The sequence below is a fragment of the Mytilus galloprovincialis genome, chromosome 3 (genome assembly GCF_965363235.1).
Source record: "Mytilus galloprovincialis chromosome 3, xbMytGall1.hap1.1, whole genome shotgun sequence".
Classification (NCBI taxonomy): domain Eukaryota; kingdom Metazoa; phylum Mollusca; class Bivalvia; order Mytilida; family Mytilidae; genus Mytilus; species Mytilus galloprovincialis.
Window position 1 is genome coordinate 90,270,464 of NC_134840.1, and position 27,188 is coordinate 90,297,651.

Consider the following 27,188-nt stretch of genomic DNA (forward strand, 5'->3'; position numbering starts at 1 on the left):
GCTCAAATGCACGACAATTGGAAAAGAAAAACTAATCTCTAGAGTTATCTCCCATTTTCGGCTAACCGTAAAGTTCTATACGTTACGACCATCCGCTTACCACCAATGAGTCTGGCATGTTTAAATTGAACTTGCACTGATTTTCACGGTTCATTGCTCAATGTAAAGTTTTTGTATTTTGTAAGTTTTTTTCTTAAACATTGAGCAATAGGTTTATTATATTTAGTACTACTAAATATGAATTTATTGTAAGCAAGGTGCATATGACGCGTCTGGCGTACTAAATTATAATCCTGGTACCTTTGATAACTATTGACTTCATTTGCATGGTTCATTGGACTATGATAAGTTTTCCTGCTTATGTTTGCTTCTTAGATATTATATGCAATAGTTGAACTATATTTGATCAACAGAATGATTGTAAGGTGTTCATATCTGTCAGGTAGTGCTTTCCTGACCTTGACCTCATTTTCATGGTTCCTTGACCAATATAAAGTTTACTTGTATACTATAGCAATATGTCATCTATATTCTAGGTATGGAATGATTGTATGTCTGACATTGAAATCATTTTCTTGGATCATGTTAAGTTTGTTTGATACTTATAGTAAAACTTTATATTTTGAATTTTATGGTCATAAAAGCAGGCGAGATATTGCAGCGTGCGCAGTCTCGTTTTAAACTTTCCATGGGGTTTATTGCATTTGTTATTATGCCTCTTTTATTTATATCTTTTGGTCTTGAACAAACGAACAGGAATAAAACCATGTGTCTTGCATATTTAACAAGATATTCATTTTCTTATATTCTGTTGTTTTAAAGTCCTTGTATCAGTCTACTTTCCCTCAAACTGTCCACTACAAACTGACTGTTTCATCACATGTTTCGGCTGTAAATAAATATCCTTTGTCAACATGTGATAGATTGTTGCTGCTGATTTTGTCCTATTTCGAAGAGGATCGGATGGTGTCGCCGCTGCCAGTCCTCGAGCCATCTTATCACAAACTCCTACCAAGATATATAGTAGATCAGTTTTAAATTCTGCGTTTAAAAGACCCTTAAAAACCTTATAGATACAGTACATTAACCAACCACCTTTGCCACTGTCAGACCAAGCTATTCGTTCTGCAAAAGAAGAGAATACTTTATTGATTAAGTCGCGAAACAGGGCAGGCATAATGTTTAAAAGCCAGTTAAAAAACTAAAAGTAGTATACACATGCATTTAAAATTTACCTTTAACTGTATTTTAATTCCAATTATCGATATAAAGCAAACAAGTTTACCCGACAGTACTTAATATGTGTTTGTAGATATTCAATCTTTACTTGACGCTCAAACAGTCGACACCAAACCTATCAAAAAGTAATTAAAACTAGAGGCTCTCAAGAGCCTGTATCGCTCACCTGATTTTACTTCGGTTTTTGAAATCATATAAAAAAATATAAAAGGCTAGAAGTAACAACACTTGGCCAGCACCTCATAAGGAAAGGAACATTCATGCTATGTTTGATTTCATTCAATTCAGTGGTTTTTAAGAAGAAGACTTTTGTATGCATTTCATATAGGGCCCTATGTTAAACCAAGTCCCCCACTGGCAGCCATCTTGGATGTTGCAATGGCGACAAAGTAACAACACTTGGTCAGTATCTCATTAGGAACATTCATGCTATGTTTGGTTTCATTCCATTTAGTGTTTCACTAAAAGAAGACATTTGTATGTATTTCCCGTAGGGTCCTATGTTAAACTAAGTCCCCCGCTGGCGGCCATCTTGGATAATGGATCAGCTACAAAGTAACAACACTTGGTCAGCACCTCATAAGGAACATTCATGATATGTTTTGTTTTATTCCATTTAGTGGTTCTCTAAAAGAAGTCATTTGTATGCATTTCCCATAGGGTCCTATTTTAAACTAAGTCCCCATGCTGGCGGCCATCTTGGATGTTGGATCGGCTACAAAGTAACAACACTTGGTCAGCACCTCATACGGAACATTCATGCCATGTTTGGTTTCATTCCATTTAGTGGTTCTCTAAAAGAAGACATTTGTATATATTTCCCATAGGGTCTTTATATGTTAAACTAAGTCCCCAGCTTGGGGCCATCTTGGATGATGGATCGGCTACAAAGTAACTACACTTGGTCAGCACCTCATAAGACACATTCATGCCATGTTTGGTATCATTCCATTTAGTGGTTCTCTAAAAGAAGACATTTGTATATATTTCCCATAGGGTCTTATGTTAAACCAATTCCCCCGCTGGCGGCCATCTTGGATGATGGATCGGCTACAAAGTTACAACACTTGGTCAGCACCTCATAAGGAACATGCATGCCATGTTTGGTTTCATTCCATTCAGTGGTTCACTAGAAGGAGTTCAAAATGTAAAAAGTTAATGACAACGACGACGACGGACAACGGACGCCAAGTGATGAGAAAAGCTCACTTGGCCCTTCGGGCCAGGTGAGCTAAAAAATGAATAAATTCAAATGCTACTCGAATGCGACTTAATTCTAGTTGACACAAATTCCTGTTACAATTTTCTTATCGATATGATACTAGTAGTTATTTTGTCGTACTAACCAGATGCACTAGAAAACATAACAAGAAAATCTTCATGACATGGTATAAAACAAAATGAAGCTGGTTCTGCGGAATGAAACCTTCCACTGCTAACTTTTCTATGATGGTCTTCCGGTCTTCCTCTCGTATCTGCTTTACTTGTAGTAAGTAACGTCTCGTCTAATATGAAATCACAATTTTCATTTTCATCTGATTTGCTAGCTTTTTTTACTTCATCTTTTGTGTTGTCAAAATTATATTTACTTCTTCTTTTGAAATGGAAAACAGGATAATCTTGTTCGTGAATGCGAGTTCGTGTAACTTCAATGTCTACACCTTTGTCGACATCTAAATCCTCGTCTGCTCCCATAACACATCTACAAGCCTTTGAATAAAAAAACAATAATAAATAGTAGAACTAAGGATTCTCAAAGAAAGGGAAGTCCATCAAACCTCACAAAATGAAACGTTCGACTATATCAACCAACAGAACAAATGGATAACAACCGTCATACTGCTGACAGATTTCTCCCGTTTAACCTGGTTTCATAGCTTGTTGAATAACTTGTATGGCAGTAGTCTCGATGCACCAGAGTTATCGTTCTTACAGCCAACAATAACTATGCATATGGAGTGTCTGGATAATCGAGACTAGTAATGCAGTGGTTTATCCACGAAGTTCCGTTTTATTGACAAACTAAACATACACATTTGGTTAACCTGACAGTCATTTGGTAGTAAAACGCTGTAAACATTTATGATCACAGACACAAACACAACAAATTTTTAAATTCAAACAAAAATACCAGTATCTGAGCCAAAATTTAATAAATATACACAATAGACAACACGCCAAGCTGACTTAACATTCATACAAACATGCAAATAATTATGACAGACTCAGTGACAATATTTTGTGTATAATGGCTTTAAGCAGGAGCCTGTATTTCAGTGGTTGTCGTTTGTTTATGTGTTTCATACTTGTTTTTCGTTCAAATAAGGCCGTTAGTTTTCTCGTTTGTATTGTTTTACTTTGTCATATCGAGGTCATTTATAGCTGTTCATGCTGTATGGGCTTTGCCCATTGTTGAAGACCGTGCGGTGACTTATAGTTGTTAATGTCTGTGTTATTTTGGTCTCTTGTGGACAGTTGTCCCATTGGCATCATATCACTTCTTCATTTTTATATTAACAATGCCATCATAGATTGTGATTAGTTATACGTTTGTAAACTAGTTTTGTTCTATAGCTTTAGTGCAAAAAAATAGTTATAAATATAAAGTTTCTTTGAGGTTACGTAAAAACATACAGTTAATATATCTACCTGTATAAAGAATATGCGTGGTTTTCCTTGAAGATTTTTACAACCTTCATCATTAAAAATGTTCAGAATTTTATCTGTTGGAATAGATCCATCCCTTGTATATATAACATGCTCACGAAGTTTTCTCTGTGAATCCCAAAATCTGGACAATGGTAGTTCTGCACCGTGCGAACTTATAACACAAACAAAACAGTCATATTCAATTGTTATCGATGTCTGTATTGCTAAAATGGAAAACTTTAAAGTTAATGTGACACAAACCAGAACACATTGCCATTTTTAACACAATTTTTTCCCGCTCAGAAAATTCATTTTTAATTCTTCCAGTAATCTCCACTTTGCACAATCTTCAATGGCGAATCTAGAAATTTTCATTAGTGGGGGCCCATTGACTGCCTAAGTAAGAGGGGGTCCCTCTCCAGTCACGCTTCAGTGATTCCCTATATAAGCAACCAATTTTTTCCCAAAAAAGGGGGGGGGGGCGAGTCCCCTAAATCCGCCTCTTTCAATTCACCGGATTTAATATCGCACACCAAAATACATATCATACATCATTGTACAAGTTATAAGTGAATTTTCGTCCAATTTTTTACAAATTGTACAGGCACTTTTTGTACAAATTACAATTTGTACAAAGTCTAAATACAACTTATAGTTTGTACAAAGTCTAAATACAAATTTTAATTTGTACAAAGTCTAAACACAAATTATGATTTTATGTCATAGGTTAGTGATCTCAAATCAAAAGATCCAAGGTCAATCACTTGTATGATTGTGGAGAAAAATTGATTTCAAATACACACGGGGAGGAAACTCCTATAAGGATTTTTCAAAACTCTTGACTTAAATAGGTTGAAGTTGTGCCTTATTGTAAACAGTTATTTGGCAAACACAACATATCATTTACTGTAACAGTTTCTTTTGAATAACGATAACAAGCAAAATTCAAAATGTATAACATGACCTTGACCTTTGACCTCGACCTCAATTTCCTTCAAATGGACCAAGGACTTCATATCAAAAGACTGAAGGCCTCTACGACTTATAACGTATGAATTTATCCAACATATCGCCTATTTTAAATTTTCAAAGGGAAATAACTCCCATAAGATGTCTTCTGATCACTCCAGTCAAAATAAACAAATCATTCTTTAGAGTAGACAAACAATTTGGTGAAAACAGTTTGTTAAAATCTTTTACGGTTATAGAGATATAGCAATAACAAGAAAAAGGGGACGCAGGGAGATAACTCCTATAAGAATAAGTGTTCGGTCACACAGGGTGAGTTTTGAAACCCCCATTACTGTACAACATCATTGGCCAAAAATCCATTCGATATTTTGTAAGGCAAAAAAGCATCTCCGACGGCAGAAAAAAAAGAAATTAAAACCCAATTCTTCAGAGAACAATTGAAGGCCTTTCCACCTCGATAATAAGAATGAAATTTAAAAAAACGATGTTAGAAAATGTCACTCCGTGTTGATGTAATGTGGTAAATCAAACTGGTAAAAAAAGATTAATAGGTCGATGCAGAAGATTTAATTGTTTTATAATGAACTTTGAATTTTTAGCAAAGGTCAAAATCTAGAAGGTCAAATTGACCTTTGACCTTGACCTCAACTTTGAGGTCATAGGTTAGTGATCTCAAATCAAAAGATCCAAGGTCAATCACTTGTATGATTGTGGAGAAAAAATGATTTCAAATACACACAGGGAGGAAACTCCTATAAGGATTTTTCAAAACTCTTGACTTAAAAAGGTTGAATTTGCGCCTTATTGTAAACAGTTATTTGGCAAACACAACATATCATTTACTGTAATAGTTTCTTTTGAATAACGATAACAAGCAAAGTTCAAAATTTATTACATGACCTTGACCTTTGACCTCGACCTCAATTTCCTTCAAATGAACCAAGGACTTCATATCAAAAGACTGAAGGCCTCTTTTAAATTTTCAAAGGGGAATAACTCCCATAAGATGTCTTCTGATCACTCCAGTCAAAAATAAACGAATCATTTTTTTAGAGTAGACAAACAATTTGGTGAAAACAGTTTGTTAAAATCTTTTACGGTTTTAGAGATATAGCAATAACAAGAAAAAGGGGACACAGGGAGATAACTCCTATAAGAATAAGTGTTCGGTCACACAGGGTGAGTTTTGAAACCCCCATTACTGTACAACATCATTGGCCAAAAATCCATTCGATATGTTGTAAGACAAAAAAGCATCTCCGACGACAGAAAAAAAAATTAAAACCCAATTCTTCAGAGAACAGTTGAAGGCCTTTCCACCTCGATAATAAGAATGAAATTTAAAAAAACGATGCTAGAAAATGTCACTCCGTGTTGATGTAATGTGGTATATCAAACTGGTAAAAAAAGATTAATAGGTCGATGCAGAAGATTTAATTGTTTTATAATGAACTTTGAATTTTTAGCAAAGGTCAAAATCTAGAACGTCAAATTGACCTTTGACCTTGACCTCAACTTTGAGGTCATAGGTTAGTGATCTCAAATCAAAAGATCCAAGGTCAATCACTTGTATGATTGTGGAGAAAAATTGATTTCAAATACACACGGGGAGGAAACTCCTATAAGGATTTTTCAAAACTCTTGACTTAAATAGGTTGAAGTTGCGCCTTATTGTAAACAGTTATTTGGCAAACACAACATATCATTTACTGTAATAGTTTCTTTTGAATAACGATAACAGGCAAAATTCAAAATTTTACTACATGACCTTGACCTTTGACCTCGACCTCAATTTCCTTCAAATGAACCAAGGACTTCATATCAAAAGACTGAAGGCCTCTACGACTTATAACGTATGAATTTATCCAACATATCGCCTATTTTAAATTTTCAAAGGGAAATAACTCCCATAAGATGTCTTCTGATCACTCCAGTCAAAATAAACAAATCATTCTTTAGAGTAGACAAACAATTTGGTGAAAACAGTTTGTTAAAATCTTTTACGGTTTTAGAGATATAGCAATAACAAGAAAAAGGGGACGCAGGGAGATAACTCCTATAAGAATAAGTGTTCGGTCACACAGGGTGAGTTTTGAAACCCCCATTACTGTACAACATCATTGGCCAAAAATCCATTCGATATGTTGTAAGACAAAAAAGCATCTCCGACGGCAGAACAAAAAAATTAAAACCCAATTCTTCAGAGAACAATTGAAGGCCTTTCCACCTCGATAATAAGAATGAAATTTAAAAAAAAACAATGTTAGAAAATGTCACTCCGTGTTGATGTAATTTGTTAAACTAACTGGTAAAAAAAAGATTAATAGGTCATTGCAGAAGATTTAATTGTTTTTTAATGAACTTTGAATTTTTAGCAAAGGTCAAAATCTAGAACGTCAAATTGACCTTTGACCTTGACCTCAATTTTGAGGTCATAGGTTAGTGATCTCAAATCAAAAGACCCAAGATCAATCACTTGTATGGTTGTGGAGAAATACTGATTTCAATTACAAAAGGGGAGATAACTCCTATAAAGGTTAATCAAAACTCTTCGACTTGAATAGGTTGAAGTTGCGCCTTTTTGTAAACAATTATTTGGCAAACACATCATATCATTTACTGTCACAGTTTCTTTGGAATAACGATAACAAGCAAAATTCAAAATTTATTACATGACCTTGACCTTTGACCGTGACCTCAATTTCCTTCAAATGGACCAAGGACTTCTTATCAAAAGACTGAAGGCCTCTACGACTTATAACGTATGAATTTATCCAACAAATCGCATATCTAAAATTTTGAAAGGGAGATTACTCCCATAAGATGTCTTCCGATCATTCAAGTCAAAATTAACCAAATCATTCTTTAGAGTAGACAAACAATTTGGTGAAAACAGTTTGCTTAAATCTTTTACTGTTTTAGAGATATAGCGATAACAAGAAAACGGAGACGAGGGGAGATAACTCCTATAAGAATAAGTGTTCGGTCACACAGGGTGATTTTTGAAACCCCCATTACTGTACAACATCATTGGCCAAAAATCCATTTGATAAGACAAAAAAGCATCTCAAACGGCAGAAGAAAAAAAAATAATCACAAGAAACACAAAAGGGTTTTCCACGAAAAGCGGAAAGACCTAATAATCAGAAGAAAAACAAAAGGTCTTTCTTTTCACGGAAAGTGGAAAGACATAAGTATACGGAAAACACTATCTATCAAAATTCACGTTGAAAAAATCCAGTGTATATGCTGGGATTCGAACTCAAGAACTTTAGCATATCAAGCCACGACACTTACCACTACACCAGGATGACTGGATACAACTTACAGTAATTTAACATACTTAAAGGAAGCAAGATCTTTTTATAAGTGGGGCGATTTGGGAGACCTTTATTCAGTGGGGTTCAAACCTTTTTCGTTAATAAGTGAGTCGTCAGACTGATTGTTCAATTTGATTTTACACTTTTTCAAAAGTGGGGCGAGTCGGTAAACAAGAGTGGGGCGATTTTTTTTACAAAGTGGCGATATAGTATGGGCCGATTGGCAAGTGGGGCGAGTTGACATTGTTTGATATCTAATCATCGTGTTCGGGGGTCATAAAGGGTATACATCATATAGTAATATATTAAGTATATTATAATGGTTGTGTGGCGTTCTAAACTCGATTTTATGAATTTTAAATGGTTTTTTATGGCAAGCCGTTCTCGTCAAAACTATGTTTAAACCATTTTTCGAAAAATTTACACACTGAGAATTACAACAAAGCACACTGAGATTTAAAAACTTCAAAACGCACACTGAGAACTGAAAATTACACACTGAGAATTGAAAATTACACACTGAGAATTAAAAATTACACACTGAGATTTCATAAAGACGCACTGAGATTACAAAAATGAAAAACGCACACTGAGAATTGAAAATTACACACTGAGAATTGAAAACTACACACTGAGAATTGAAAATTACACACTGAGATTTCAAAAAAACACACTGAGAATAAATAAACTGAAAACACACACTGAGAATTTGAAATTACACACTGAGAATTTAAAATTACACACTGAGAATCTAAAATTACACACTGAGATTTGTGCGCACTTTTTATGCGCACATATCTAATTAGCATACTTAATCTGAATCTATTACAAGCTTAAAACAACAAGGGGACATAACTCGTTAGTCCTTCGATTTGGTTCCAAATTATTAATAAAAAAAACCCTTTAGAAATACAAGAACAAGAAAAATACCCACTTACTCTTATTCCAAAATATAACCAAATGGTGAAAAACTTTATTAAAATTATAAGAAAACATTGGAACAATCTGCAAAAGAATGCAGTGATTTTTTTTACTCAAGTGTCTATTATAGCATATAAATGTAACAAACATATAAAAGATTAACTAGCGAAACCAGGGAAACAGTTGGAAGACTTTTGAAAAGAGACACATGTTTAATTACTGGTAGTAATGATCTGAATTATAGGCAACAAACTTATGAATATGAGCGATGTTAAGTCTTGAAATTTATTACGAATGTTGGTTGAAGGAATCGCATTTCATTATAATGACAAGAGTTCTTGAGATCAAGATATTAATCTGTTGAATTATTCATCTCATGAATATTCATTAGTAATTTGCATATTAATCTCAGTGTGTATTTTTGAAATCTCAGTGTGTAATTAACAATTCTCATTGAGTGTTTTTCAATTTATTTCATCTCAGTGTGTCTTTTTAAAATCTCAGTGTGTAATTTTGAATTCTCAGTGTGTGTGTTTTGTTTTTTTTTAAATCTCAGTGTGAAATTTTGATTTCTCAGTATGTTATTTTAGGTTCAGTTTAAATCTCAGTGTGTATTTTTTTCGAAAAAAGGTTTAAACATAGTTTTGAGGAGAACGGCTTGCCATAGTTTTTCGTCTAATCTTAAACAGCTGGGATGTATAATAGTTATCCCACACAGACTTGGTGTGTCAGTGTTAGATCACCCTCTGGGCTCTGGCCATCGGGTGATCTTACACTGACACACCGCGTCCTTGTGGGATAACTATTAAAGACATGTATATATATTTTTGTGTGTATCATTTAAAGTTTTCTGTTTTACTTAGCAATTGGTTGAATATAAATTTTACTCACCTATCAGCTCTCTCCACAAGTCCTGTCCTTTCAGGTCTTTCAGAAGACGTACTTCAAAGCCTAAATGTTTAAATAGTTTTACCATATAATGACAGTCTGTTTCTGCAAATGGCCTGTACGGTTGATGTTCAAACCTTGAATTAATGATGAAAACTGCAAGGCCTGGCTTTCTCCAACTCAGATTGTAATCATTTGATTCTAGAGCGGGTTGGAATTCCTTGTCTTCTGTTGAATTCGTTTCTGCTTCTATTTGTCTTCCTTTAACAGTTTTACCATTTCGAAGACGAGTACCAGACTTCCTATTTATTTTTATTCTAAAATGGATATACTTAAATGAATTAGATTAAATCTACAATCTAATAACACTTTCCATGCAACGTCTGAGTAACATATTTCTTTATACCAGTATTCATTTAATAATTTTGCACCATACTTTTACCTTTCCTGTCTTTTGCATTTTTATGATTTTAAATTACACAAGAAATCATCTTTTCAAGCAATTGATGCAAGATTGTATGTGTTTGTACATAGAAACTTTATAAATTGGAAAACATATCTCATTAAAAAAAAATACAAGTAAAAGAACAAACTGTGACAATCTAATTATATGTTTATATAATACATCAAATGCAGTTGGCGTTGTTTCACTTTTTATACATATGTCAGAATTAGCATATAAGAACTTAAGACAGAAAATCATATTATAAGAAATAAAAGTACAAATAAGTTACCAATGTCTATAGAAAGTTCTGCATGGTATGGAAAATCTTGACACAATTCAAACGTGAAAAAGATCTCACTTATGGTGGCTTGGGAGTCTTAATCCATAATATTTTTTAATAACTTGTCAAAATGAGCTTTTTTTTAAATTATAATAAAAAGTATGGTTTCACGCTGCAGGTTGTGTATAAGTGTCAGATTTTCACACGGTATAGATTCTGCATGGAAAATCTAATTTTTGTGTGATAAAAAGAATACTACACCATATAATTTAAAGATTAAACGTGAGAAGATAGCTATTATAACATACTTTCAGATTAGAAAAAAAATGAGGTCACCACACTTGTTTTCTTGCTACATATTAAATAAGGTAAATTCACTTTCTATTATAGAATTATTTTGACTGAGTTATCTCCCCTTATGTATGAGTTATCTTCCCTTATTTGACAAAAGTGACAAAATGAATCAAACAGAAATGTTGTGTCCTTTCTAAATATAGCCGTAAATATGATAAAACACATAATATTATATATTAACATTAAAAGTCTGAATTACATACTACTCTCAAGATTTGCATAGTTCATTAAAGATCTAGACCAATTATTATCCGCTACTTCAAAATCCCAGACGGATGTTCTCACTCGAGTCAGTACCCTATGGCCTTTGTTCAGTTTTACTGAACTACAGTGGAGATCACTTCTAACCTCTCATTACAATTGTAAGAATTATCTGTCATAGAACTGTTCTACACTCCCCTAGAACAGTTCTAACCATAGAACTGTTAACAGAACTGTCTAAAACTGTTCTAGTCGTAGAACTGACCAAACCTGTCAGGATTGTAGAACAGTTCTAAATGACGTCACTGCATCTCACTGGTCACCATTCAGTGTTATTATTTTCGTTGATTTTTTTAATATATATGTATATTATATTCTTTTGACATATTTATATTTAAGACAAAGAGTTCCTAAAACTGTTCTATGGACAGAACTGACTAAATCAATACTAGCCGTAGAACTGACAAAAGGTTTGGTCAATTCTAGGTGGAACTGTCTAAAACTGTTCTAGGGTAGAACTGTCAGGATTGACCAAATTAGTTCTAGCTATAACTGTCTAAAAGGTGTCAGGATGACAGTTCTACATACTGTTCTAGAACAGTTCTCCTGACAGATTCTGACAGATTTGATGAGAGGTTAGATGTGGTCTCCAGTGAAGTTCACATTTTTGTTTAGTGGTCAGCTGAAGTCCTGATGCGGGATTTTCTCGCTGTGTTGAAGACCAATTAATGGTCTAGAGATGTTTTTTACTCTTTTGTGGGGTTGTTGTGCCTTTGCCACATTCCCAACTCCAATTCAGTTCCTTATTTAACTCTATTCTGTACTGTATCACATTTTTATAAACCAACTGCAACATTATATAAACATACTTTCTGATGAAAATGACAGATATCTTTGATTGGTTATCAAAGGTACCAGGATTATAATTTAATACGCCAGACGCGCATTTCGTCTTCATAAGACTCACAGTGACGCTCAGATCAAAATAGTTATAAAGCCAAACAAGTACAAAGTTGAAGAGCACTGAGAACCCAAAATTCCAAAAAAAGTTGTGCCAAATACGGCTAAGGTAATCTATTCCTGGGATATGAAAATCCTTAGCTTAACTTTCACAGTTGCCAACACGAATTGGTTGAAGTGTCTGTGTCATTAGCGACATCACTATCTTGACGAATGCATGCCAAGAATGTATACCGTTGTTGACAACACAAAAGTCTCTTTCAGATTTTTCGGGTGTAAAACTCTTGCTAAATAGATAAAAAATACATACCTTTTAATTACAGTTAATATCTTCTGTCTCAATTTAATCCCATCAGGTGATGAGTCGATTTCTAAAAAGAAAAAAATAGAAAAAGAAAAAAGAAAAAAGCAAAAAATTTAGAATTAGTAATCAGACTTGTTATATTATTAATTTATTGGCCAAGTCCTTCAATGACTTGCAATGTAAATGATACTGCTGAAGTGGGATATAAAAGAGCCTGATATTATAATTTAAGGAACAAACTAACCTTTTACTCTTGGGAACTACTATTTATGCAACTCCATACATTTTTATAAGCTTTAAATATTCAAGGGACATTTTGAACAGCGCCTGTTTTTCACTTGTTCCGTTCATTGATATTGTTTGATTTTAACAGTAAGTTTTAATGGACTCCCCATTTTTGAATTTGTCTTGGAATCATGTGTTTTAATGCCCCATTTATGTGCATTATGTTTTCTGGTCTGTGCGTCCATCCGTCCGTCTGTCCCGCTTCAGGTTAAAGTTTATGGTCTAGGTAGTTTTTGATGAAGTTGAAGACCAATCAACTTGAAATTTATTACACATGTTCCCTATGATATGATCATTATCGACTCCTAGTTAAGAATTGAACGATGGACAGTTAGTGCGTGAATTTTTCTTGCTACCTGATTGGAAGATATTACGAGACGTGAATAATCAAAGTTTATTGATAAGTTAGGACAATCCAAACCTAGTAAATGTCCTTCGATCCCGTAGAGTATCGGATTTGTCCTCTCTATTTTAGCAATTAGATTTTGTCTGGTCATTAATCATGCATATTTATGATATTGGTACACAGGCAACTTTTATCTATAAATAGTCGAATCTTCTGGAGTTTCGTAAACAACAACGTTAAATGATATATATACCACTTCATAACGTGTGACCTCACGTGTGTGGTAAAATTTGTTGATTGATGTACGTGGCTATTCTAGTAAATGAATTAATCTACAAAGCGAGAGCACTTTCCATTTTCATCAGCTAAGAGTCGACTAGCCCTTTTTGAAAGGCTAATGCTTGTTCTAATTTGATACCAAATTAGAAATTTTCCCCAGTTTTCACGGTCTACTGAACATAGAAAATTATAGTGCGGATGGGGCATCCGTGTACTGGGGAAACATTATTGTTTTATATATCTTATTATACTTATAGAGAAAAAAATAATATTAAAAGAATTAATTACAGTGTTGAATTGAAAACCTTTTGGAATAAGCATATTTAAAAATCCATAATTTTACCCGGATTGTATCTCAATTTTACGGTCTAGGTTAACAATATCACCGTAAAAATCAGGGCAGCAGTCCTTTTGTGCCAATTACTATTTTTCAGGGGTATCATTTGCACCTAATTTTGTTTCCGAAATGTATCAATTGCGCCAATATTCGGAACTCATTTGCACCAATTTACCTGCACACATATCTTTCATAAAAATAAATGAGTAATATAATTATATTTATTCTTATTTTTGGCTAAAAAGTATTATATGTTCGGAGACAGTCAATGTACAGAGAGAGAATAAAACTTATTGCTTTGCTTAATATTTAATAAAGATATACCAAAAGAGAAGAAACTAGAAGCTTTTGCTGATTATGTTTAGCCACATATGTTGATGACACAGTGTGTTTTATGCATTTCAACCTTCAATGTTTGTGTTTTTGGACAAAAAAGTGAAGTTACAAGCTACTACATAAATTAAAGTGGGAAGTAATCATGCAGCAGCAGTAAGAAGAAGAAATGTTTCAGAAAAGGAAACATTTGCCGTGTAAACTGCCGGCTCCAAGTCCGAATAAAGGAGTAGGGAAGTCATTTTTCTTCTAATTGGCGCAATCGTATGTTTTATTTTTGGCGCAAATGATACCGTGTAATTTTGAAACATGTGGCGCAAACGTAGCATTAGAGGGGAAAAGTTGTGGCGCAAAAGAACGCATTTTTTTTGGCGCAAACGGATCTCTTTCAAAATTAGCATGTCCCATCTCCCGTTTGCATTAAGTCGTCTACAGGTACAGTTAAACATTCAGTCAATTCAGGAATTTGGCAGTTGTTATCCTTTTTATACTTTTTTCAATCCATTATTTTTATCTATGGAATTATTTAGTAAATAAAAATCCTTGATTCAATAATTACCAGTAATACATAGATAACTATCATTGAATTTCGGAAGATTTTTAAAATTTTTTATAACCGTTCGGAAAACAAAAAAATATCATAAAGATAACGGTAAGAATGTTGAAATTATCCTTATATCTATACACATGAAGTAATGTTTTAATAATTAAAAAAAAGTGCCGATGAAAGCAAACTAGAGCTAAGTTCATAATGTTCAGCATAAGTTTATTCAAGGGATCAACAACTTTACAAAGATGTTATCTAAATTTGCATGCTCTATAAACAACATCACCGTTAAAATTAGTGTACGATATCCCCTATTAAGTAAGATTTGTAGAGGTACAGTCAAACTTTTAAACAAAGTCTTGTAACTTTGAAAGGATTTAGTTTAAGTATTTCATGGTAAACTAAAATCAATAACTCATTAATTTTCAAGTTAAACAAAAAGGAGGTAAAAAATGTAAAATGTCACTACAGACATGGCATGGCAAACGAGTAAGAAATTACACAGAAAAACGTCACCATACAAAAAGGAAATAAAAAAATCGCATCTTTAATCGTAAATTTGAGTAAACATTATTCATGTGAAAGTGAGATATCCAATCTAGATAAGGATTATTATTATCGTTTATTTTAAATTTATTTAAAATCAGTTTCTATGCCCGCTGCGTAATAAGGGAATTCTTCATCATTAAAATCGACACATATCATTAAAGACACAGATTGACAGTTTTGACATGTTGTGTTCTATTTGTTGATTTCATCTAGTTGATCATATTAGAGTAAACAATTTCTTTCAATTTATTGATATAAAGTTTTTAAGATACTTCACAAAACGAAAAAAATGATTAAATTGTAATTTAAAGCCAAACGTTTCTATACGATGTCTTCTATCATTTTTCGCCAAAATAGACAGAAGGCAGATTTATAAATTCTGATTTTTGTTTTGTTTTACAAGAGTTTCTCTACCTTAAGCGGTTAACAAGATATATAACAATAAGAGCATGCTATCCATATGTTTCATTGCTAATCATGACAGTCAATTTTGGCTGACCAGCGACTTCATTGGATACCGTTATAAACCAAATACTTAAGGATGGCTGTGGTCAATCTAAGTTGTAAAGAACCTGGCAATTTAGCGTAGAAAATTTGTGCAAAAGTTGACGGACGATGGACGCTAGGTCACGCATGAGAATAGGAACACAGGCAATGTGGATAAGTTCACATAAAAAATCTATAATACGGTCGCCATCTGATCTATAGGTTATCTGAGAGTTTCACTGAAATCCTTATCTGTAGGACAGAAATTGCGAACTTGAAAAAAAAATAATACATGTATACCGTAATAACGTACGAAAAAGGCATAATAGACTGATGATTCGAACATACACAAGTCAACTTTAAGTCTCAATTTAATTTAACAGGATTGCATTCACAGATATATTCATGTGTGGTGGCGAACATTATTCAAAACCATTCCTTCGTTTCTATAAACGGTGATGTTGTTTACATGCAAACCCATTCCTTCGTTTCTATAAACGGTGATGTTGTTTATATGCAAACCCATTCCTTCGTCAAAGTGAGGGCATTGTGAATTTCACAAGGCACATCTATAACAGAATTTGAAGAAATCAAATTCATTGAAAGTTATTTTACACAATAAGAACAAATAAAACTAAATAAAAACCTGTAAATTGGGTATCTTCTGTGTCGTCTGAATCTGAAGAATCAGTTGACATGACTTCGTTATATTTCTCTTCAATTTCCGGGTATTTTTATTCTCCCTTTAACAAACAACATATTTCAAGTTATTAATAAGTAAACATACACCTACAACTTGAAAAGAACCATCCCACCATGACAAACGTTGAACGGGATATATATAAATACCCGATGAATAATATTTAAACCATTGAATTTCGTACAGTAATTTTCAATTTCCCAAAGATTAAGTATAGCAGGAAATTTGTTACTTTCAGTTTGTGATTTTGTTATGCACTCCTTCAAACTATAGCCTTCAAATTACTTTTCAATGTAGATAACATTCTTACGAAATAATAATATGAATAATAAAAATGCACGTAATTGAACTTTAATTGGCTTCTCGAATATTTAAAGATAAGAATACTTTGTGAAAATCACAAATTCAGCTATTTCTGTAACACTTTCTTTAAATGTTTAAATCATCTTTTATGAAACGTGTAACCGAGCGGATGGCAAATTACTATACTTATATTTTTACGTCTAGGTTCGTACCAGATTCGTGGAATTTGAAAAGCATTTAACTAAAGATAACTGCTAGAGATAAATCCGCCACAAACCTTAAATACACTTAATTGAAAAAAAAAACTATTTTAAATTTTACACGATCACCTGCACGTACGTCTTATGACTAAACCAAAGTTCTGTATAAACAAATTACTTTCAATACCTGATTCAACTTGTTACCAGATATATAAAATAGGTATGAAATCTCTCACAGAAATGTTTTCAAACGTGTATGTAACCTATTTTCAAATCCTGTTGTATAGAAGCTTAAGTAAGAACAGTATAAAGAAGTGGTGTGAACCGCAAACTCCCAGTACATTAATGTCACTTTATAATGTGGGATATGAATTCTGCAAAACAAAGCACCTACTCATCTTGAAACGATTAATGAAATAAGTTATGTTTCTGCCCTAAAAAACGTAATGCAAACCGTAAATATATTTGGCCAGACACCTCTTATCTATTTATAACGTATGAAAGTAGACCAATTTTTAAATTTAGCTCCTTCTAAATTATCTGATACTTTAACAACATATTCCCTCGTGACTTCACTCTACATACAAAATAATAACTCGGCAGACTATGAGGTGTTTAATTACATTAACTACCAATGAGGGTATCGCACGGTCAATCTTTTAGTCATCCGATTTCTTCAAAAGCGCGGTCTCGAAGTAATGCTAGTTTGACTGATGGTTTCGGCAATTTTTTGTAGTAAAGTTCTGTTACCCTTTAAAATAGGCATGTTCGACTACTAGTATTCTTTACTGCATTTAGTTGTATTCAATTATGTTGATAAATTATTTGTTTTATTTTTACGAATAGATCAAATCAATCAGCATCTCTCTTTATATCAAAAGATAAACATGGGTTATATGAACCTTAGTCTGAAGATCCTTTATTTGTTAAAATTGAACTAGAAACCATGAGTAATATTCGATTGATTGCACTGTATCTTTTGTCATTGTGTTCGTTATTTTTGTAATACGTTTTTGTAATATATAATCAATTCAATGAGTGAAGCTCTATGGAGGACATACAATGATATATAGCTGTTTACATCCTTTGTGGATAGTTCTTTTGCCACGTATTCTTGATGTTCCAGGCGCGGATCCAGCCATTTTAAAAAGGGGGGGTTCCCAACCCAGAGTAAAGGGGGTTCCAACTATATGCTCCCATTCAAATGCATTGATCGGCCAAAAAAAAAGGGGGGTTCCAACCCCCGGAACCCCCCCCCCCCCCCTGGATCCGCCACTGCGTTCATCTTATCGAGTCGGCTCATAAGTAGAAACAGTCAAACTTTATACAAAACAATATTTTATTTGACATACATGTATCATAGTGTTTAACAATTATTAATATTTACCCTTCACAAAAACAAAATAATGCAAAAAGCAAAGAACCACCTCATATTAAAATATAAACAAAAAATGAGACATTTTCTCCTATACAATGATAAGTAAATGCTGCATCCCTTAGTTAACACAAGAACTATAAAGACGAAATACTAATATCAACAACATGAATATAACCCTGTATGGTACTGAAGGTAAGTAAATATACTATTCTCGTCTTACCTCGCGAGACTTGCAATTCAAACAACAAGCATGTAAATTGTTTGTACTGTAATAATATTATAAATGTTATATAGTACATTAAATTGAACATCAGTAAAACATTTCACAATAAAAAGTTTTAAAAATACTATTAAAAAGAGCGAGAGAGAGACATATAACAGCTATAGACAACAGCAACATATCAGTCTATGACAATAGACACGAGTCTATACAATGTCAAGCTGTAATACTCCAGGGTAAAACAAGATAGGTAAATTAAACTTAAAAGTGCTGCCGTCAATATCAATTGAAATAACAAAAAATGTATCATAAATCTTATAAAACAAAAATGACACATTGTAACCGTAAAAATAATAAACAATAATGCTGTAAAATCGAGAAAACACAATCAAGTTAAAGCAATACACAGTACAAATATCAATAAAATACATATAACCCTGTATGGTACTAACGTTAAGAACGATCATCAAAATTATGATACAAATATTTTCTTACTAACTATCACCCAATTTAAGTATTTATATGATTTTGAATCCATTTTTTGTCGATTTTTAACTATTTCGATCTGAGCGTCACTGATGAGTCTTATGTAGACGAAACGCGCGTCTGGCGTATAAAATTATAATCCTGGTACTTTTGATAACTATTTACTTTTTTCATACACAATCGGACTAATAATCTAAGACGGATGTACCATGTGTGAATGTGTGCAGTGGCGGATCCAGGTGGGGGTGTGTGTGTTTCCCCACTTTCATTTTTTGGACGATCAATGTAGGACATGTAGTTGGACCCCCCTTTTTGTCCTGGGTTAGCACCCTCTTTTTTTAGGTGGCTGGATCCGCCCCTGGTGTGACTATCCCCTTAAAATAACTAATACATCTAATAAAAATAATATTGCATAGAACAAACGAAACAATGAGATAAAGAGATCAAACCGATGATTCTAAGACAGGTCCAGGTAATGGAACGAGTTTGTGAACCATTGGTTTTAAGAAGATATCCTTTGTCAACATATGATATATAGTTGCTGCCGATTTAGATCTATCATATGAAGGTATCGACGGTGTTCGAGTTTCCATTTCTTTGGCCATTTTGCCACAAACATCAGTAAGAATATGAAGTAAGCTAACTGAATACTCAGTGTCCAATAAATGTTTAAACACTTCATATAAACAGAAGGTAAGCCATCCTCCTTTTCCGGAATCAGACCATGCAATCTTCTCTGGAAAAAAAAATTGACGCAATTTTGTAAAAATATGCAAAGAAATATCGCTGATGAATTTATCACTTGCAAGTGAATAACTTGACCTCGTGAAATCCGTTTTTATGTGACCTTCAATTTAACCAATTAGCTAGAGATTGGTGACGCATGCATAAGTCGTGTTCAGTCACAAGGAAAAGAATGTCAACATTGAAACTGAAACAAAGGTAAACCGTTTCGTTGACTGATTCGATCCACAAAAATAATTCTTATACAGGTAAAATCTTTAATTTTCTTATTTGTTAAACATATAAAATGAAACCAAACCAATCTATAAAAATCCAATTTCACGAGGTCGCAATCTATTTATATTTATGTTTATGTTTCGAGTTATTTGACCGTCGGCAGAAATTGGAGGTCTTCTTGATAGTTAATTAGATATCGTCTAGGCTAAAATACACACGAAATTCTGATATATTATATATATATATGTTATTAAGTACATGCTTTTCCAATTTATTTCACACTTATTGTAATTTGGATATACGTTTCAGTATGTTATAAATCAAATATGAGAATTTGAGTGAAATCGGTGAACATGAATTTTACAGAATTTGAATATTCGAACGAAGCATATTCGATGTGTTGAGGATAATGCTCTATACATTTTGCTTTTTCAGATAATGCTAATTTATTTTCAATAAAACTTTCAACACTGGTAATACAAATTACCTGATGAACTTGAAAACATAACTAGATAATCCTCGTAGCATGGGATAAGACAGAAATCTACAGGTTCAATTGATTTACAATTAGTCAGATTGATTTCTTCCTCTTCAGGTCGGCCTTTTGTATCAGCCAATGTTTCTTTTTGTCGTCTTCTAAAGAAGGATCTTTTCTTTTTCACCACTTTCACAGGAATCATATCATCACCAACCTGCTCTTTTACCAAGTCAAAGGTAAACCCTTCATCAATTTCGCTTTCAGTGTCATTTTCTGTATTTAGAATACATCTACAAGCCTTAAAAAAATAAAAAAATATAAAAGATAGATATAACTAGATCTTCTTCGGATTTATTGCTAATTGCAAAATTATGTTTGAAAGATTAACTTTGAGTATGAAAACAAGTACTTTTTTTTCTTCTTCATAATTTGAAGAGTTGACAAGATTGTCTGGATGGCATGAAATTAGTAAATTAGTGATGATAGTTTATGTATGTCATGTCAAGTACGTTCTATACCTGAATGAAAAACATTCTTGGTTTTCCTTGTAGATTTGGACAATGATCGTCGTCAAACATCTGAAGAATTCTATCAGTAGGAATAATTCCGTCTGCAGTAAAGAGTACATGATGTCTTGGTTGAGTTGAGGTATCGATGCTTGATGTAATGGATATTTCTGCTCCATGAGAACTGATCACACATGCCAAACAATCACAATTCTCTTCTACCTTAAGATTGATGTCTAAAAGTAAAGAAATGTCTAAAAGTAAAGAACAATATCAGGGGACCATCCAGGATTTTGGAATGGGGGCGTAGAGTATATCATCAAGCCGAGCGGAGCGATGCAAAATGTGTTGACCTTTATTTTGCTAAAATCACGTAAAATGATAAAAAAAAAGTTTAAGTAAAGGGGGCGTACGCCCTCTACGCCCCTCTGAATCCACCACTGAATACAGTTTAACTTATTGTAAATTCAAGTACGTGCTAAGCGATGTTTTCTATTTTATTCTAGGACACAGTATTATCCATGATTATTCGTTGTTGCTTATGTTAGTTGAAGCAATTTACTAAGTTGATATCATATAACAACAACCCCCCCCCCCCCCCCAAAAAAAAAAAAAAAAAAAACCGCTCCTCCAATTCAATCATTTTCATTCAATTTTAAAAATAAGTTGAAGAAACCATCACTTTATTGGCTTGCAACTCAATATTTCAATCTCATTTCTTCCGTATTCATGCAACCTTCAAATCGACCCTTACCAGGAGGTGGGTTACACATGTACCAAGCATGTTTGGTTATCAAAAAGAAATAATTTCCAACATTAAAAAGTGAAACTCATTGAAATCATACCATATCTTCTTATTTATATATTTCACTTTCTTAAGGGACAGGCATTTATTCATAATACCTCCCGAAATAAGTACTGGGTTTTCATGAAACTTTTCATATTCTTTCTTATATTTTAGTACAGTACACTTTTTATTTTATCACTTGAATGATATTTTTAATATCACATTTCAAAACCAGGCGGATAGACAATGAAACATAGCAAAACATAGACAATGGAATATGTCAAAAATGGTCGATGAGATATATCAAAACATGGTCTATCTTGTCATACTTTGAATGACAAAATTATTTTATGATGTGACTCTGTACCTATGTATCTTGTCATACTTTGAATGACAAAATTATTTTATTCATTAATATTACTTTTACTGTTAACCAACTTTTTTTGTGATATACATTTTACGTGACTCTGTACTTATGTATCACGTCATACTTTGAACCACACTATTATTTTATTTATTATTATTACTTTAACTGCTAAGTCAGTGTTTGTTATATCTATTTTGCGTGACTGTATTTATGCATCCCGATATACTTTGAACGACAAAATTATTTCATGTCTACCTGTGCGAATTTCAAACGCGCAATTTTACACCAGTACCCATACCCTCCTTCCTTGATGGGTGCATTTTACATAGACAAATATAATCGTATAATATAATCAAAATGAGGATGTTAATTTGATGTATGCCTTTTTGTGCTTCTTCGTTACATTTGTTGTTTTTATAGTGATTAAGATGATAACACAATGTTTACTGCTGTACCCCTATTTTTGACATTTTTACCTATTATGTCTGTTTGTTGAGTTCACGCATCGGTGACTATATAATGGAATTTGATGCGACTGTCATACAAGTGAGAGGTTTAGCTAGCTATAAAACCAGGTTCAATCCACCATTTTCTACATTTGAAAATGCCTGTACCAAGTCAGGAATATGACAGTTCTTGTCCATTCGTTTTTGATGCGTTTTGTTATTTGATTTTGCCATGTGATTATGGACTTTCCGAATTGATTTTCCTCTGAGTTCAGTATTTTTGTGATTTTACTTTTTCAGACATATCAAAACATGGTCTATCAGACACTTTAAAACACAGACAACGAGGCTCAGCAAAACACAAACAATGTCAAATCCATACCGTCAGGAGGAAACCTGCAATCATGGATTTGATAGCTCAGCTAAGGTTTTCTTTAACATAGCTGTTCCCAATCAAGAGCAAACATACCTTGTAAACTTTTCCAGAGATCAACGCTTGTTTTATTTTCTAACAATACTACATCAAAGTCCAGCAATTCAAACAATTCTCTCATCTTTTTAATATCTTCACCAGCAAATGGACGCTTTGATTGATTATGAAATGAAGAATTGATGATGAAAATGGCAACACCTCTTTTTGGATGATTAAAGTCATAAATGTCATTGAACAAATCATTTTTTACACTTGGCAATTGTTGCCTCTTTGCTTGGTCTGTTTGAGATTGTGATAGTCGAGTAGTCTTCTTAAACCTACATAAATGTATAGATTAAATAAAAATATCATGATGTATAGATTTCGGGAGGAAAATAAAATACTTGTCATTCTAAATTTATCAAATACTTATTACTAATATAAAAGTTATTTACATTGTATCCACATATCATATCATCTAATAAAATGGACATATATGTGTTAAAATGCGCATTTATTTATTTATTTATTCAAAACTGTAGTATTTAGTTGCTGCCTTCATGCACTTCATTTGGACTCTGGTGGGAAGTTGTTTCTTTGGCAATTATACCGCATCTAGCTCCTTGTTGTTTGATAAATTCTGTCTTTGATAAGCATCAATTTTACTCGATTCTTTAAATTAGAGCAATTGTGTCCAATAAAAAAGAATACTTTTCACAATAAGACAGGGTAGGGATATGATCTACAATCTTTCTCTGCGTTTAATAATATACGGTGTATTAATCTCTGTGCGAACCTTGATGACAATACCTAAATGCAGTATTTTAGCACGTGGTTGTCCAGGTAAATTCTCGTTTCCCGATTGCCTCCAACAACAGTTCCCTATGGCAAGCCGTTTTACTATTTATTCGAATTTCAAGATATCTCCTATAATATATAAGATATCTCCTATAATATGTAAGATATCTCCTATAATATATAAGATATCTTATATAATTTCATTTTTATGAGATATCTTATATATTACATGAGATATCATATATATAATATAAGATATCTTTAATGTTATATAAGATATCTCCTAAAATTTATAAGATATATAATATACTTTATAAGATATCTTCTAAAGTTTATAAGATATCTTATAAAGTATATGAGATATCTTATAAACATTTTTTATATAAGATATCTTATATAATTTATAAGATATCTTATATAGTTTATAAGATATCTTATATAGTTTATAAGATATCTTATATAGTTTATAAGATATCTCATGTAGTTTATAAGATATCTTATATAGTTTATGAGATATCTTATAAAGACAATTATATAAGATATCTGATAAATTATATGAGATAACTTATCAACTAATATCTTATAAACTATATAAGATATCTTATAAAGTTTATGAGATATCTTGAAGTAAGAATAAATAGCAAAACGGCTTGCCATAGTTCCCGTATGTGTGGTTTCTGTTTTTAATTGAACAATTATTGGACACTAATATGGTAGTATTGGAATTTCCGAAAATAACTATAAAGTAAAAACCCACTGCATTTGTATGCACCTGTCATAAGTCAGGAGGCTGTTGGTGTTCAGTGGTTGTCGTTTGTTGGTGTGGTTCGTATGTGTTTCTAGTTTATTTTTTAATATAGATTAGACCGTTGGTTTTCCTCTTTAAATTGTTTTATATAATAATTTTCGGGCCCTTTATAGCTTGATGTTCGATGTGATCCAACTGAAGACTCTGTGTTGAAGGCCATACTTTGACCTATTGTTAACTTTTTATACATTGTGATTTGGATTGAGAGTTGTCTCATTGGCACTCATACCACACCTTCTTATTTATATGGTTATACCTATCTATCAGTTGCATTATCTTTTTCTTCGCGCTATCAGGTGTTGATTCTGAAAAGAAAGAATGGACCTTCTAGTAAAATATGAATCTTATAGTTAATTCAGAATTTTTAATGTTTTTTTATAGGTTTAAAATGTAAAGGTGGAGACAACTATTCGAAAGTTTTGGCCATCAGTTGGAGTGATTAGCGTCCTTCACAACAACGTAATACTATAAGTCGGAGTTTTTAGCCTTCATTTTATGGTTCGGACCCTTTACTTGACAAATGACCACGGGTCTGTCCCTCCGTGATCAAAGTCGTAATCCCATCTTCTTTACTAGATTGTGACATCACCGACATATCACCGAGTATATATTATAAATGAGAACATGACGGATGTCTGTTGTGGAGTCACTCCGAAGCACCTACGTTTTAAGTTTGGTTCGTGTTGTTGTATTGGCATTCTTTATAGTGTTTTGTAGATTGTTTACGTCGGTTTTCTTTAAAATCATGGTGTTTCCTTTTTCTATTCGACTAAAGTATGCCAAATAGCCCCCCTCACAATACCTTCTCTCTATCTTTAATTTCAACACATGCTTCTTAATGTACCCGTCCCGTTCCAAGAACCTGTGGTTTAGTAGTTGTCATTACTTGAGGTCTGTATTTTTGTTTTATGTTATGAGCTCAAATTAGGCCGTAAGTTCTTACTTTTGAATTCTTAATGTATGCCGTACTGTGACATGTAGACTTGTACACGTTTATCCTTTGTTTATTAAGCAGTTGTGTCATCTCTTATCTCTATGATACTAAATAGAACAATCCTTGTAAACGATCAGTGCTTTTAGATTTGAACGGTTTTTTTTATCGAACGAAGTTAGTATTTGAACACATGATCACCGTGTGAAACTTTAATAAACAAACTTATTGGAGATTTAAATTTTACATTCATGGATTAAATTATTAAAGATATTTAAAATCATAACTAGGTCACATTTCAATTGACAATTTCTAAACGAAAAAATCCTACCATTGTTTTTACTCCCAGATTCCGAGGTCTCCATCTTTCGTCGTCTATTCAGACCTGTTTTGGGGAATTTCCTGGTTATTTGTCGGTTTTGAGTCACACGTCATGCAATTTTAAATAATTTTAAAGTTCTTAAAATTAGAAGGTAGATAAACTTTAACTCTACACAACAATGTTTAATCAAAGGAATCAATAATGCGTGGTATACGCAAACAATAACTGTGCTCGTGACAGGCTAACTAGGAACATTTATTATCAGTTTGTAATCTGCCATAGAGATATTTAATATTAAAAATGGAATACGTATTTCAAATTTATTTTTACATATACATTGGAGAAAATTAACGGTACTAGTAGCGAATGTATCCACCAAGTTAAAAACATTCAACATTCATTGAAATATTAAGGCTATAATATATTTTCAATTACATCGTTTCTATAAAATGTGATGCTCAAGTCGGCCATAATCCGCTTGATCATATTTCTAATATATCTGCCTTACATCTAGTTATAAGCGCATTTACCATTTATACAATAGCACATATCAAGAAAAGATAAGATGTAAAAAAATTCTCAAACATGTAACACAAAAAAACATGGATCGGAGATAGTCATTCATGAGGGAAGCAGGAAGCTAAACAATTGATTCATTGATAAAGGGGTGCTTAACGATCAATAGGTAATGTGACAAGATGTCATATTAATATAACCTGCTTTGTTATAGAGCCAACGCACTAAATCACAATATGACATACAGGTCACAACAATTCACCATTATCGAACACTTTATTTACAAATCCCGAGATAACCCTCTTTAATTATGTCAGTGTTTTGTCTGAAGGAATTAGAGAAATCTTAAATTCTTACAATTACAAGAAAAACGTTAAGAATTTTTTTTAAAACAGAGCATTGTGGGCAAAGGACAACACATGTTCTTTTAGAAAGGTACAAACAAGCACAAAACAAATTGAAAGATCTAAAAACAAATAATTAAATGTTAAAAAGAAAAAGATAAGAATATGACAACCAAATATTTTGGCCTAAAAGGTCATTGTCAAGGTTTAATTATTTTGTTTTTCAGAGTTTTTGTGTTTTTTATTCATAAGTCCATTTTTATATTTTAGAAAGAAAAGAAATGAAGGTTGTACGTCAATGAGAAATCAACACAACGACACAAATAAACCAAAACAGTTACAGTGAATTTACAAAAGTGTCCTTTGGTCTGTGTGGATAGTTGACTCATTTGCAATCATACCACATCTTATTTTATATAGATATAGCTAGTCTTCAATAACAGACAGAATTTATGTCCATACAGTATGTCAAATTCTTCAAAGTTTAAAAAATGTGAATTTTCCTTTAACAGTTCATCGCGTCACATGGTT

The 27,188-nt window shown here is 32.8% G+C and overlaps 2 protein-coding genes across 2 annotated transcripts; both read right to left on the minus strand.

The window, feature by feature from the left end:
* Positions 1 to 689: 689 nt before the first annotated feature.
* LOC143069337 (caspase-7-like) lies at positions 690 to 16,563 on the minus strand. The gene is made up of 6 exons (XM_076243920.1): positions 16,342 to 16,563; positions 12,540 to 12,600; positions 9,993 to 10,306; positions 3,889 to 4,112; positions 2,586 to 2,949; positions 690 to 1,125 (listed from the first exon to the last, which is right to left on the minus strand). The coding sequence occupies exons 1-6, from the start codon at positions 16,391 to 16,393 to the stop codon at positions 836 to 838; spliced, it is 1,305 nt and encodes a 434-aa protein (XP_076100035.1). The 5' UTR covers positions 16,394 to 16,563; the 3' UTR covers positions 690 to 835.
* A 1,653-nt stretch (positions 16,564 to 18,216) lies between these two features.
* Positions 18,217 to 25,978, minus strand: LOC143069325 (caspase-3-like). The gene is made up of 7 exons (XM_076243901.1): positions 25,807 to 25,978; positions 24,801 to 24,849; positions 22,996 to 23,276; positions 20,939 to 21,162; positions 20,430 to 20,718; positions 19,148 to 19,718; positions 18,217 to 19,051 (listed from the first exon to the last, which is right to left on the minus strand). Exons 1-6 carry the CDS (start codon positions 25,838 to 25,840, stop codon positions 19,426 to 19,428), a joined length of 1,170 nt encoding a protein of 389 aa, XP_076100016.1. The 5' UTR covers positions 25,841 to 25,978; the 3' UTR covers positions 18,217 to 19,051; positions 19,148 to 19,425.
* Positions 25,979 to 27,188: the final 1,210 nt, after the last annotated feature.

Excerpts from the sequence above, each read along its gene's own strand:
- LOC143069337 (XM_076243920.1), bottom strand. The coding sequence starts at position 16,393 with ATGTCAACTGATTCTTCAGATTCAGACGACACAGAAGATACCCAATTT. Across the intron at positions 12,601-16,341 it reads AGAAGATACCCAATTTACAG|AAATCGACTCATCACCTGAT; the intron begins GTTTTTATTTAG and ends TTTTCTTTTTAG. Across the intron at positions 1,126-2,585 it reads TATGTTTTCTAGTGCATCTG|AACGAATAGCTTGGTCTGAC; the intron begins GTTAGTACGACA and ends CTTCTTTTGCAG.
- LOC143069325 (XM_076243901.1), bottom strand. The coding sequence starts at position 25,840 with ATGGAGACCTCGGAATCTGGGAGTAAAAACAATG. Across the intron at positions 24,850-25,806 it reads ATCTGGGAGTAAAAACAATG|AATCAACACCTGATAGCGCG; the intron begins GTAGGATTTTTT and ends CTTTCTTTTCAG. Across the intron at positions 23,277-24,800 it reads ATAATGCAACTGATAGATAG|GTTTAAGAAGACTACTCGAC; the intron begins GTATAACCATAT and ends ACATTTATGTAG.